The sequence below is a fragment of the Penaeus vannamei genome, chromosome 19, assembly GCF_042767895.1.
Source record: "Penaeus vannamei isolate JL-2024 chromosome 19, ASM4276789v1, whole genome shotgun sequence".
NCBI classification, from domain to species: Eukaryota; Metazoa; Arthropoda; class Malacostraca; order Decapoda; family Penaeidae; genus Penaeus; species Penaeus vannamei.
The window spans coordinates 4,352,337-4,367,336 of NC_091567.1; the positions used below are offsets into that span (position 1 = coordinate 4,352,337).

Here is a 15,000-nt window from a genome sequence, read left to right on the forward strand (position 1 = left end):
AGAGAGAGAGAGAGAGAGAGAGAGAGAGAGAGAGAGAGAGAGAGAGAGAGAGAGAGAGAGAGAGAGAGAGAGAGAGAGAGACCTAACCTAAAAAGGGGGGGGGGGGAATATATTAGGTATATGTGAAGGCATATCATTAGATGTCATATTGAAGGGGATAAAACCTTTGTTATCCTCAACCATCATTTACCTAAATTTCATCAGATTAGCATGTAATTTACTAAAGCAACTTTGGTCTGTAACCCAAACTAAGACGATAATGGAAAATATGACATTAGCTAACACAAATGTAAGAATAAAAGAATATATTTACCTTCCCCCTTTGATTTACCAACACTTATTCTTCAACAAGGCTTCACCAACAGCAGATATTGTAGGAAAGTCAAGGACTGGAAGTGTGAGCGAAAGAAGCAGAGGACGTGGGACTTCTAGCTTCCCTGCTAGTGATCGAACAGCCTGGTTTCCTTCCTCTGACTCTACTCCGAGAATACACCTGCAAAGTTATAATGTAGATTTAAAGAGGGCATTTACATATATCTGCACTGAATATGCATTGAATCTTATAAATACTTCAGCCTAAATTTGATACACATTTTGTAACTGCTCCTCTGTATAAAGGCAATTTAATTCATTTTGAGGTATTTTTCAACATATGCAAATATTCCTTCCAACAACCTATATAGCTTTATATTTAGACTTCAACCTTGGACATACAAGACTTATAATGGCTTATAACCATAAATAGGGGAACTGCTCAACAGTGTTTTTCTGACAGCTGCTTACTTTTCATGACCGAATTACATAAGAATGGTCAGAGAGATGAATTAGTAACTTCCTTCCATACTTACAACTTACCTATGCTTGCTACAATAGTTCTAATACCATTAAATTATGAAATTGTTTATGCTTATAAGTAGAAATTAATCATACTAAGAAATTCATACAGTCCCCCTCCCTCCCTCATCTATGCCCTCCTCCACATATAATATAGCCTTCCCATTCACCAAAAGGTCGGTCATAAATGAACATTGTTTAAAAATCAATTCTTGCACTCCTGATGTACATATCAAATACAATGACTCTTTCCAACAGAGAAAATTATGAAATTTCAAGTTGCTGGAATGGATGTCTCTGCAGCTTCTCTAATATTGAGAAAACTAATAATCAACAAAACTCAAAGTATTTCAATTTGTTCAGTCTTACATCTTAGACAAACTTGATAGATCTGAGCATTAATTTCCACCTTTGAAAATATTATTATTATTTTTTATGCACTGATGATAATAATAATAATAATAATAATAATAATAATAATAATAATAATAATAATAATAGTAATAATAATAACAATAACTGCAACAATAATAATGATGATGATGATAATAATAATAATAATAATAATAATAATAATAATAATAATAATAATAATAATAATAATTATGATAATAATAACAATAACAATGATAATAATAACAATATTAATAATAATAATAATAATAATAATAATAATAATAATAATAATAATAACCATAATAATAATAATAACAATAACAATAATTAAATACTTAAATGAAATAAAAATAAAAATCATAATAATGATGATGATAATGGTGACAATAACAATAATAATAACCATAATAATAATAATAATAATAATAATAATAATAATAATAATAATAATAATAATAATAATAATAACAATGATGATGATGACAATAACAGCAATAACTTCAAATTCTACTGTGCAAGCACAACAAAATGGGTCCATCGGTTGAATATACAAGGAGGAAATTCCAAAATTGGGCTCAGTCATTGCTGAGAAGAGAAACTCCCATTATTCCAATATATTTTTCATATTCATTTAAACAGCAGTTATTGTACTAAGGCAAAAGCACTGCAATTTCATATCCAACCAGCCTGTCAAAATACAATTATCTCAAACCATCAATTCAGAAGAAAATCCAAAGTACGGTAAAATTTGCATATTCTAAATCAGTGATAACTGTGTGAAGAAACTGCAATCCATAACATACATATCCACTACCATAAAACAGTGTTGAGGTATGGCATAAATGAGGTTTAAAAACAGGAATTGTGTCTGACATGCCTCAAACTGATGGCCATACATACACAGGATTTCAAAAGAAGCATAAAATAAAAAATAAGAGGTCTCTTATACCTTTTCTTTCTCTCTCTTTCTCATTCAACATGCAAATAAATAAATCAAAACTCTGGTCTCTCTGTCTCTCTCCCTTTCTCGTCCTCACTCACGTACACACGCACCCACCCACTCATGCATGCACACACGCATGCACACACCCACTCACACACCCAATTCACTCACTCACTCACACACTCACACTCTCTCTGTCTCTCTCTCTCACTTTCTCTCACTCACTGTATCCCTCTATTTGTATTATATACTCTTTTTACAGATTTATACAAAAATTTTCTACAACAAGCAACCAATCTTTTAACTCACTTGATGTCATAAACAGCAAGAGCGCTTAGACCTAAAAATCCGTTCTTCTGTGCGGTATCCCGATGAATGCTGTACAGGTTTCCAATCTTACCACACTGGGTTACTGTTATAAAAACACGATTCCTGAAGGAGAGATTGAAACAAAATTATCTCACCTGTCAAAGAGAAAAAATTGTTCTTATTGTAAAAATTATCATCCGAGAGAAAAAAGGGAACTACCAAGTGAAAAGGACTGTACATGAATACACATTTCTGTTTCATCTTCACTTGAAATCTGTTCGTTTTTTTCATATTCTCTAAAGTGTATCCATCAAATACCTGATAAACAATGACGCTCTACCCTTGATGTCCTATTCATAATAACCGTGTCTTGTTGCACATTTCTATTCGCCATGATCATGAGAAGCCTACCAAAAGCTTGTAGGATTTTCTCCAAAAACCTTTTTATTACAAAATATATATAGGGTACACTAATATACCTGGTACTGTTTGGCAAGTTTCTTCAGCCATTCCTTTGATTTCACCCCAGTAGTAAGTGTGTAGTGATCTTTTGCTCCTTCCACCTTCCCCTACACAAAATATTCTTATATATCAGAGTTACCTCTTGGTATACCATTACCTTTTTACCATCTATACTTCTAGGCATTTATACATTTTATTGTTTTATTTGACTGTATGTGCTATATTAACATATTCATAAGCTGTCTACCACTATTTTCACAATCATAAGCAAGAGGAAAAATTTTCAACTTGATTGACAATCATTGTATTTGAGATACGATAATTAAATATACAAATTCTGGTGCAAAAAATTGAGTTCTTTAAATACTTGCAACCCAATTATATATTAGTGAAATTTGTAAAATCATCCCATTTTGAAGCTGGGGGGGACAGCTGCAAAAATTCTTGAAAATATATATTGGTGCAAGCACAGGAAGGTGGGGGTCGGTTTATCACACCTGCCCAAAAGAAAGTGAGTGTTGCCTGAAACTGGTCTCAACAACCAACATGCCTCCCTCACTTTACATCCAAACTTTAACGCTGAGAAAATATCAGTGAACATTTGGAATTTTTACATCAACAAACATCTTTACATCATAATAATTACAGGTCTGCTAGTATTATTGACTTAAAACTCTCATAAATGTCTTCTATCAAGTGAGAAATATGTTTATGAGTGACAACTGTCTATAATTACATAGGGGGAAGACTAAATCTGCTAGACATATATATGAACATAAAGTCTCATTTCTATAAACAGAACTTATTTCATTATGTTATTACCTTCAAATGTTTACCTGCTGCCCTTCCTAAGACACAGTTAAGAATCTTCAGAGACAAATAAGGAATTTAAATAACAAATGAAATCTCTTCTCACTCTACCTGTACACAATGATGGCAAAATCTGTATGGACGCCGTTAATTAGGGACGCGAAAACCTTTGACGCAATGGAAGCTGGTCTCTGCTGATTGTTTGCAACAAGAGGTCTGGGGGTGCTCACTGTGTTGTCTATCAGTGATGCCATAGTAAACTGAAACCAAATTTTTAAATGTTAATCAATGATGTCTTAAACCTCTTGCACATAAACATATAGATCTAGTTCCTATACTAAAAAATATTTCCTGGCTGATTTTTCTGGGACTACTTAGGAAATATATTGCATAACATATACGAATATCATCAAATAAAACTGCCACTATTTTTCAAAATCCTGTTGCTTGTATTGTAACTATATCTTAAAATTCATAAAAAAAAAAGAAAGAAAAAAAAAAAATATGTATTACTAATACTATGTAAACATTATTACTTCTAACTTCATTATTCAGATACACTATGTCAATCAAGTAAATCAGCCTTCTGTTAGTAACATTAATTTTGATTAAATTACTTGCTAAATTATGGAATTAAAGTACCCATAACTTATTCGAAATAATTCCTCTACATCACAAATATTCTTTTATTATACCTTATATGTAAATATGATCAACAGCATATATTATGATATTTTTCTATTTATTTTTTCTATTGATTTATGTACACGTGAAGGGGGAAAGCACAGCAGAAAAAATAGGAGATAATAAGGAAGAAGATAAAATGGAATAAGCAAAATACAAATGTACAGAAAAAGGAACAAAAGAAAAGGAAAAGCTGAAAATAAATAACTGTAAATGCAGAGTCACAACCTTGCAATCTGTTCTGAGAAATGAGTTCATTGGTTACAAACTGGTGTCGCAATACAATACAGGAAAACGGGAGAGAAGAGGGAGGGAAAAAAGGAGGGAAAGAGAACAGAAAAAGGAAGGGAAAGAGAACAGGAAAAGGGAAGTAAAGAGGAGTTAATGAAATGTTGTTAATGAAGTATCTCGTGATTAATATTCGTCCTTTATTCACTGCAAAAAAAAAATTTTCTTCTTTAATTCATGAGCCCCAAATAGATGGTATCAATGTTTTTTCCCTAATTTTTGAAGACAAAAAAAATCTCTTCAGTATAACACCAGTTGGTATACAGTAATATAAAAATGAAAACCATGTAAAGAATTAACCAATTCAGTGATTACTTTACCCACCTGTGTTTGAGTCTGAGTAAATATCTAATGCTTTCTTAATAAATTCCTTAGCCTTCTTACTAGGAACTGATGCTCAAATAGCTATTCTCCCTTCTCACTTTCCAACACTACTACACTCCATAAAATATGAAAGTGCAGTATGATTTAATTGTCCTATACACAAGAACAGGCAAAAGTACTATGAAAAAATGTGCAATAAGGAACAGAGTATAAGTGAGAGTAATCCCAAATTACAGTATCTTCTGAATTCTTCAAGACCACTAGGCCTACATGCCAAAAAGAAGTGGTGAGTACTTTTTAGCGTGACCACCAAAAACAACAGTATCAAGGAATGCTGGTGATAAATTTCAAAAGGCAAATTTTCATCTAAAACTTGCAATTTCAGTCAAAAGACATCACTAAAGTAAGTTGTACGTATCTGGAGAACATTTCAAAACATTTATATTCATTTTCATTTTTTCCTCTGCTTATAACCTGCTTTGGAAGGACAATAATATACAACGTTCCTTTTCTCTTTAATAAAAATAAATAACACAAAAATCAATACATAATACCCATGTTGTATTTACATTTCATAAACACCAACACAGAATCTTTAATCTATGTTTGTGTACTTTTCTTAAATCCGTTGTCAAACCTTGTGATGACACCCATATCAATATGAACAATAGCAGTGCTTCACTATGGCAAATATCAACAACACAATTGAACAAGAGTTTAAAATGATAAGTGTTAAAAATATAAATGGATGAAAAACTGAATACCTTCAAAATAAAATGTATGTAATGCTGGTAAAAATGGAACAATGAACACATTAATTCCCCATTTTGCTCTGTGAAATTCCTTCTCATTCATACATTTCCTTAACAGAACATCATATACAGTTTATCCTAAAATGCCTAAACCATTTTATACTCTCAAGTATCAATTATTCCATTTACAGGCAATACAATAAGCAATTTGAAAATGGTCAATAGAATATACGCAATCCACTGTAAAATGTCTATGTTCAAATTGTGTTAATTTTTACTAGTCATAATGAAGCAAAACCATTAACCCAGAAAGACACCAATACAAACGACAATATTAAGACAAAGTAAGTCTTTTCTTACAAATTAGAAATCTCACTTATGTGTATGGAATATAAAATTTGTACTTCTATATATAAATGGTTTGTTGAATCTCCACAGTCAAAATATGCATATGAAGTAAACACAGTTTTATCTATTAGTACAAAATCTTATGCCTACCACTGTAAATTACTGAATATAAGAATTGAAACAGAATTGTTGGTATGAAAGTACAGCTACAAGTAGTTTGCTATGAGAATATGAGTATAACCAAAATTCAGGACACATTACTTAGAAATCCAAAGTAAAGTATACATCCAAATGTCCATTCAGTGATGACACTATTTGATTTGCACATGCCATCAAAGTCTGAATATTATTATATTACTTGTCTTATATAATATAAACCTTTGTTACCCATAGTATCTTCACCTTTTCTTCTTTTTATTCTTATCTTTTAGTAACTGGGCAGCTATACGTTTCTTTTCCTCCATCAACTTCTTGTCTGCTTCTCTCTGGGTGATTGTTTCCCTCTCTAAGAGAGCCTTATACATATCTTCTTTAGTCACTTTCTTCTTAGGCTTAACTTCTGATATACTAGTTGTAGGTGGTGCCATTGTAGGTCCTGAGGCTTCATCACAATTTTCTTCTGCTCTCTTCTTTGGCCGACCACGTTTGGGTTTAGACGGGGAAGAGCTGCTTTCTGACGGGTCAATCAACAAAGTCCGAGACTGCTTTTTCTGGGCTGGTTTATCTCCCTTAGGTGGTGAACTCTCTGCTGTTATGTCTTCAAATTCTTCTTCCTCTTCAACTGGTTCTTCTGCCTCCTCTAACTTTCTTCTCTTTGTTTTAGGTCTTCCTCTTTGAGCAGAACTATTTCTCTTTTTATCTTCCCTAGCTGAGGTAGAACTGAGAGGCTCTTCTCCTTTGGCTCTGGCGATAGCATCTTGCATCCTCTTACTGGCAAATTTGTTTTCTTTTACAAGTTTTATGTTGGTATAGAAAGAATCAATTCTCGTCTGAGAAGTTCTAACTCCAAGTTTTTTCATGACAGGTATCAGGATTTCATCTGCTTTGGCCCTATTCCATCCAAACTTATCCATTGTGAACATTCTTAAAGCATCTACATTAGGAACTGCCCAAGAAAATTTTTCTAATGATTCATCTACTTCTGGATGGTGATATGCATCAAAGATTGCTTTATTTGGAAAGGACTCAGGAATCATAATCTGTGACAAACGCTGTTTAACCTTGGACTGATAAGCAGCACTTACGTTCCTGTGTGCAATATTCCACCACTTTTTCAAGTTGTTTAGGCATTCAAGGCCTTCACCTGGGAACTCTGCCAGCACTTCCATAGCTAAAACTGCTCCTACAGATTCTACACCTACAGTATAGTCACTTCCTGTCAGTAGTGCAAGACTAATCATTTTGTTTCTGTCTAGTCCAATATTTGCTTTGATATTATCTGTCTTGAAAAGTTCTACATGCTTGGTCTGATTGAAAAAGTGTTTGTATACATTACTGCCACCAAAAAGGAATATATCTGAATCATCAGTGATGGTGCCACTGGTAAGTTTCTGTGCATTTAGAAAGGCACACTGGGCCTCTGCTTCCATTGGAGCCACAAGATATGGAATGCCAAACAGCTGTAGGAGTTCCTGCGCTTCTCCATACATTTGGTCATTCAAATTGGAAGCAATTCTTTCAATTTTTTGTGCCTGAGCTACAAGGGTTTGCTGCTCTGATGCTAGTTCTTCCTCTAAATGTTTTAATTCATCCTTAGAATATTCAAAAGGTCTTTCTATTTCTTCTGTATTTTCCTTGTCCCCGGCATCTGACTCCGATTTCCCTGATATAACACTGGCTACCTCCAGATTTGTGTCAGCCTTGAGATTCATTTTGATCTTGGTTTGTTCTTCACTCTTAGTATCTGATGGACTCACTGAATCCATACTAGAATCCTTATTGCAATCCTTGGAATTGTCCTCAACTACCACAAAATTTGTACTTTTCTTTGTTTCTTGTAAGTCTCTTAAACTGTCACATTCTCTTTCTGGTGATGTGATCTTTGACATAGAAATACCTTGATCTCCACTTTTGTCTTTAGCTAATGATTCATTAATATCATTATCCTCAGGTACTTCTATCAGATCATCATCATCTGATCCACTATCTGCAGTTTCTGTAATTTTCTGAGTAATATCTCCTTTTGGCAAAAGGGGCTCTTTTTCAGCCTTCTGAACATTACTCTCGTTGTCTATGTCACTACCATCACTTGAACTCATAATTTCCACATCATCAACAGACATTTCTTCCTCTGCAAATGAGCTATACTTTGCATTTTCCTTGAATGCACTCTTACTTACCTGAGAACTCATTACTTTGTCAATTTCCAGCTTAACCAGGTCTTCTATTTTGCTCTGTAATTCTGTGGTAATGTCCATATCCTTTGTAATAACAGTAGATAGAGCTACTGCTTTCCCTGTGCTTTTTTCTTTATCACTTATTACTTTTCCAGTATCATCTGGAAAAAAATCTAATTGCTGCTTTCCTCGCTGTTCATTCTTTAGGGAATTTGAGTTCATTTTATTAGGAATATGACTCAATGTGTCCATTTCTTTCACATCAGCAACATTGCTTTTTGCCTTCACTGAATCAATCACAGGTTTAGCAGCTGGCATGATATTAATATCAGTAAAAATGTCTGCAAAAATATCATCCTCCATTTTCAATGGTTTGACATCAAAATCTAAAGAAATGGCAACAGCTTTTAGTTCCCCATTGTCTTGTCTGCTTGGATTTTTACCCTCATTTGCCTCAGATCTTCTGGTGTCAACAACAGCTTTTTTGGGTGAATTTTTATCTGTTTGTGTGTGCACTATATCGTCTAACTTCTGCTGAACAATCTTCATCCACAAGCTATCATTTTTATTCTCCAATATTTTATCTACATTGCTTCCTTGATCTTCCTTGGCAATACCATTAATTTTCTTGTCAGAAAGATCCAAGGTATCACTTTTTTCCCCTATTTCTATAAGGTCACTGTCATCATCAGAGGAATCAGCATCTGGATTGAACACAAAACCTGATGCATTCCTTGAAGTTGAGGGCTTGTCTCCATCATCTACCTGTTCCTCATTCTTATTTGTTCTTGGTACCATACTCTCCTGTTTGACAAGTGCCAATATTTCATCCTGTGTTAGGCCATTGTTTTCCATTAGGGAGCCAACAATCTGAAGCAAGCCATCGTCTTCCATATTTGTTTTGGCTTGAGAGCAAAACCCAAAGTCAGAATCTCCATCAACAAAACATGATTCTTCATCTGATTCTGAATCTGACTGCTGGCCCTTTCTAACAATGCCTTGTTTTGCAAGTTCAGTCAAGAAGTCCTTTTCAAAATTCCCATTCTTGCTTTTCATCAGAGATTTTCCCTTCTCCTCCTTTTTAATTTTGATCTTCTCTTCCTCTTTCAAATCATCATCTTTAACCTTTTTCACAAGAATTGAATGGGCTGAATCTTCGGATATAATTCTATGTGTTTGGCTCACATGCTTTTCCAATTCTCCAAACATTTCTGCTTCCATTTCAACAGCTCTCTTCTTTCGAATTTCTTCCTGCGTGTTATCAAGGGTAACCTGAAATTTTCGCCTCTTCATTAATCTATCTATCTGAAACTCTGCAAAACCCTTTCCATCTTGAGGCATCTCATTAATAGCAGCCCATGAGTTCTCCTTCCGAGTGCACTGTAACTCGCTCAGAATCACCTGCTGTGTTTCAATTGGTAGGGCTTTGAATTCCTTGCTTTCATAGTCAAAATGATGCAAATTGGGAAGATCATAGCTATTCAAAACTTCATGCTCGTCTTCATTCTCTTCCGACTTGATGGTAGTCATCCCTTCTTCATTTTCCTCTGGTGGGGGTAAGGGAGGAAGTTCAAACATATCTTTCTCCTTCTTCTGAGGCTTTGGAACATGTACATCACTGGGCCCGCGTCCAGTCTTGCCCAAAGCCTTTCTGACAGCCTGGCTCTTAAGCAGATTTGACAGGAGCCTATCCCGCACCTGCTTGGCTTTACTGGCAGCTACATCTCTCTTAAGCCTACGTGCAGCAAGAGTCTGCTTTTTCAAGTGGGGAACACCACCATCAAATATGAATACAGGCCTTATTCGATAAAATAACAATTTGCAGATTCTATGAAAGACTGTAAGCAGATGAGCATTTGCCACTGCTGCACCTCCAGGACCTCTGAATCCTCTGACTGCCTGGTGAAGCCAAATGGATACATCCACACCCAAGATTTTGTGTTCAAGGGTTTCAAGGGGAACTGGTGTGCCAGAACTCTCAATGAGTTTCCATAATCCTTTAACTCCCATGGTGCTCTTTCAATTTAGTAAACAGCAAAAATCATTTAATAAACAAATAGTTGTCTCATCTCATCCACAGACTATATTCTGTTTAACTGCTGCATACCGTTAATAATTTAACTTTCACAAAGACAGCCACTTTTCCTTTTCAAAAATATAAAAGAAAAGTTAAACCCATGGGCCACCAAACAACAAGTGGTTTCTCCTCCATTCTTGAGTTAGGTGATGCTGAGCAGGTGCAGCAGATTCACCGAGCAGTGGTGCCAGGCCTTGAGCTCCACCTGTAACCAAAGCCGGCCATAAGTATCTGGGGAAATGATGATTTGGTTTGATAAGTAAACAGTCTGTCTAATATTATATCTTTTTATGCTATGTAGATTTAAAAGTTTAGACTTTCTTAAATTAATGATGAAAAATATTCATGTGAAACTATGCCATTTGTAATTTTGGAGTTCTTGAAATTCTTATGGTTACTATTCAACAAAGAGAGAATAGAGAGTAAAGCTAATTTTTGATACATTAACTTTATGTAATTCCACAATTATCACTTACCAAATTATCCTTTCCCCATTAACTTTAAAATAAGACCAACATTTAATGTTTGAAACAAATAAATGTGCTAGACATCAAAGGTCATATAGCACTATGGTAAAATATTGTCGGAAAGGGTAAAGAAGAGTTAAAGATTACAATAAAAGTGTTAGATGTCAAAGATTAGAGAGCGTTATAGGATAGTATGAAAGCGAAAAGGGAAAAAAGGGGAGTAAGCGAGCTAGAGCGGAGATTAGTAGAAAAGGGAGGGTTAAGAAGGTAGGCCAATTGAGCGAATCATTGTGTATCTGTCACTGGAGAATTTATAGGAAGGGGTCGATATGGTAGGGCAATCCACCAATATAAACCTCATAGGGGATGTCATGTCTACAGAAGCTAATCTTGGCAATATTGACATGGGATATCCGCTGGCCTCTGGGAGGAATAGTACATTGTACTGCCACTGTATCATATTCACAGTCTGACCAATCCTTGTACATAGGACAAGCATTTGGGGGGATAGAAACAGTTCCAGTACAAGTATTAAGAGAGGGGTGAGGTTCGGCAGGAATAGGTTTGCCAGTAGGTCAGTTAAGGTAGATAGTGCACGAGCTTGGGATTCAGATGTAATTGTGACAAGGCATGAACAATGAGAGTGACTGCGCAAGGTAACCTTGCCTACTTGTTTCTGGAGGCACTGTTGAAAGAGAAGGTTATTCTCGGAATAGGGGGCTGTGTTTGGAATTACAAAGAATTGATCCCACTTGGCTGGGCTACAGAGAGTACTCAGAAAGTTTACAGAGGTAGAGGCAGTAGAACGAGGAGAGCGAGAGGAAGATGGGGTAGTGTGGAGTGCAGTAGTTCTGTGGGGGGAGGACAATAAGGATAAAGTGTAGTAATAAGGGAGGAGGGGGTAGGCATGGAAAAGGAATGTGCAGTAGGAGATAGAGGGGAGAGTATTGGGCGAAAGGAAGGGGTGCTTTCTGAAGGTTGAGTAATAACTTGGGTGGATGTTTTGGAATGGTTAGAGTTGTTTGTAGGTGTCGAAGAGGTGGTATTAGCGTCAGTGGTCGGAGCTGTGGTCAAAGGAGGGGCAGGGGTTGGAGAGCCATCAGAATCGAATTCAGATGGGCTAGTTGATGAAGGAGCAAGCCATAATGCCCCTATTAAAAGTAAAGAATCTTTATAATTGGCCATGGTGAGCCTGAATGAAATTGGAAAAAGAAACAGTCTACCCCTCGGGGTCCCCATAAGAAATAATGGTAGGCAATTAACCAAGGGAATACCGGGGAGACCATTCATGACTGACAAAAAGCCAGCCTTTCATCCTTTCAGCACGGCTCTCACACCTTAAGATTGGGATAGAAGAGAGCGATGAAGAAGATACAGACGAGGAAAGGAAAGAAGAAAAGACTAAGCATAATTAGTTGAGGCGAGAACTGAGGCCCAAGGTAGGGGTGATCCCCTACATTGGGCCTCAGTCTCTGTCTCCTAAGCTCTCCCACAACAATAATGAGCAAGGTATTTATAGGGAAAATAAGGCCAAGCTTCATAACATTCTCCATACCGCATTCTGTACATTTCCCTTTTGTTAACACATTCTGTGGGATGTAACCCACTGGTGAGTCAAGATGCATAGTCTCGTTTTACAACATATCAAAATTAGAAATTCGTAACTTTTTCATTTAATATTTTCCTGATTCTCTGCTGCTTTGACATTGGTTTAAAAATCATTATTACCTTATTTTAAAGAAATCCTCAAAAGTAAACATATTCATGATGGATATTTTTTCTTTTATTATTAATTTACTACAATATCAATGCATTACTAATATTCTGAAAGCACAACATACAGCTCACTCCTATCTACCCTTGCCTTTCAGACTGGTTATCATTCATAGTACTTTTTGCTACCTTTGCTAGGTGGTTTTCATATGTTCTCTTACCTTTTGTAAACATAGAACCTTGAAGATAGCATGAATTTGATGATTCTTTTATCAAAACACTCTGAATTGACCCAATGAGCGTACATTCACCAGTAGTTCATATCACAAAGACATTTTTTTCTTCTACATGCGATTCAACCTCCTTGGAAACATGTTCTTTATGATCAACAGACCTTACAAAACACCTAGCAAGTAAGTACCTCTTCATCCCCAGACCCTCCCAATCTCCTGGTCTTCTTCCCAACAATTCCTATCCAACTGCCTCATTCATTATAATGTTCAGTACATTATTAGATTTAAGTGGATTTACCTTTAGGTGAAGGGTAACAGCATGCTTGGTTGTTCAGGAAGGCAACAAGCCTCTGATTTTGTGCGGTATGTGCAGGTACAATATGGTTATTGTACTTCACTAAATTTAGTATGATCACTGAGACTGTAACAATTTATGTCGTCCATTTTACTGGAAAATTGTGAAAGAATTTGGAGGCATAAGAAGCACTGTCAATCAACTTTGTTTCTGGAAAATGCAATAAGTACTGCGACAACAGAACTGTCAAATTTGCTGGCAGATAGTTGCACATGTGCAACATACGGCTGTAAGAAGCATTTCTCACTTCTAAAATATGTTTCCATAAAACTATAAAATGCATAATTAGATATACATTCCATACATGTATGGAATGTATATCTAATATATAGGGATTTTTGTGCATTCTGATGAAAATCAAAATAAGGAAATACATTAAAGGTACAATCCCTTTTTAAGAGTGACAATGATTGGTAGCGATTTCAAAACCTAACTGCTCCAAGACAAAATATGCAAGGTTATTTTGCAGGAAAGGTGTTGACTGCAAGGCAAGCCATGTAGGGATAGCCTGTGCCACATTAAATTTGTTAATTGTGATGCAAAAATGTCTTTCAATGTTTTATTTTTTACTTTGTTGATTGATCTACATACAGTTCTTCCATTTTAGTAGCATTTTTTATTTGTTCATCTAAATCCCATTTCCTCTAATTCAACCTATGAAAATATTAGGACCTATCAGGAAAGGCCCCTGACTTTCTATAAAAGCAATCTTGAAATTAAAAACATTTGCATACACAGAAGCTAAGCCATACTTTCACGGAGCACTACAGTTTCAAAAGCGAGGTTGGTTGATCTTTATGGTATGGCTGCACTAACCTACAGTAAATTTATGATAATTTTGTAATGGACAAAGAGTTGCAGTTGTCGTTACAAGAACTAATTCCTGCTCAAAGCGTCTCCTCTCAGTGCTCCCGAGTTTCAGAGTTTCAGGGGGAGGAGTCATGCCTAGTTGCCGCAACTCAGATTGTTGAAAACAATGTCATTCTGAAGTGCCTTAATAATTATGTGATTGTTATTCATGTTTGTTTTTAAGTATGGATGAACTTTATTTTGTTTTGTGTTGTGTTATGTTGTAATTCAAATACCTGCAAGAAAAAAATTGCATGAGAGCGAAAATGGTCAGAGCTGCGTCTCATGATCAGCATCACTGCTAGGATTTGCATGTTTTTCAACCTGGTATGATTAGAGGTGAAGAGTTTAGCATGACAAATATACAGCTGGTATAAACAGGAATGAATACCTCTATACAGTGAGTAATGCCTCAAGTTTACATATCTATTTGAATTTCTGTTTGATGAAAAGTAATATCAAAACACCAGTTACACATCTCACACTGTGGAATTATTGTCACTCAAAACTTTACTATTGCACAGTATGTTTGCGGAATTGCTTTTATAATTCAGTCAACCGGTAGATTTTTTCAATGTGGATGAAGGAAAGTTTAATTTTGTATAACAATGATTTCATTTGCTAATTAAGTCTATTAGGATAATTGATAATACATATTTTCCTCCTTCTATCTGCGCAATATAATGTAAATAATAACGTAAATACATTGTCTTGCAACAATGGTAAAAACATTTTCTGTACCCACAGAAACCTCTGGAAAAAATGACAAGAAATACAAGAAACAACACTTGCCTAATAACTACTAAATAATTAATAAGCC

At 35.3% G+C, this 15,000-nt stretch overlaps 1 protein-coding gene across 1 annotated transcript in view; it reads right to left on the minus strand.

Moving 5' to 3' along the window:
• Positions 1 to 5,553: 5,553 nt before the first annotated feature.
• mus201 (rad2 superfamily protein mus201) overlaps positions 5,554 to 15,000 on the minus strand; it is a 9,626-nt gene continuing 179 nt past the window's right edge. Inside the window, exon 2 of the mRNA XM_027358154.2 lies at positions 5,554 to 10,768. Coding sequence (XP_027213955.2) covers positions 6,549 to 10,496 — 3,948 coding nt within the window. The 5' untranslated portion in view covers positions 10,497 to 10,768 and the 3' untranslated portion in view covers positions 5,554 to 6,548. The remainder of the gene's footprint in view (positions 10,769 to 15,000) is intronic.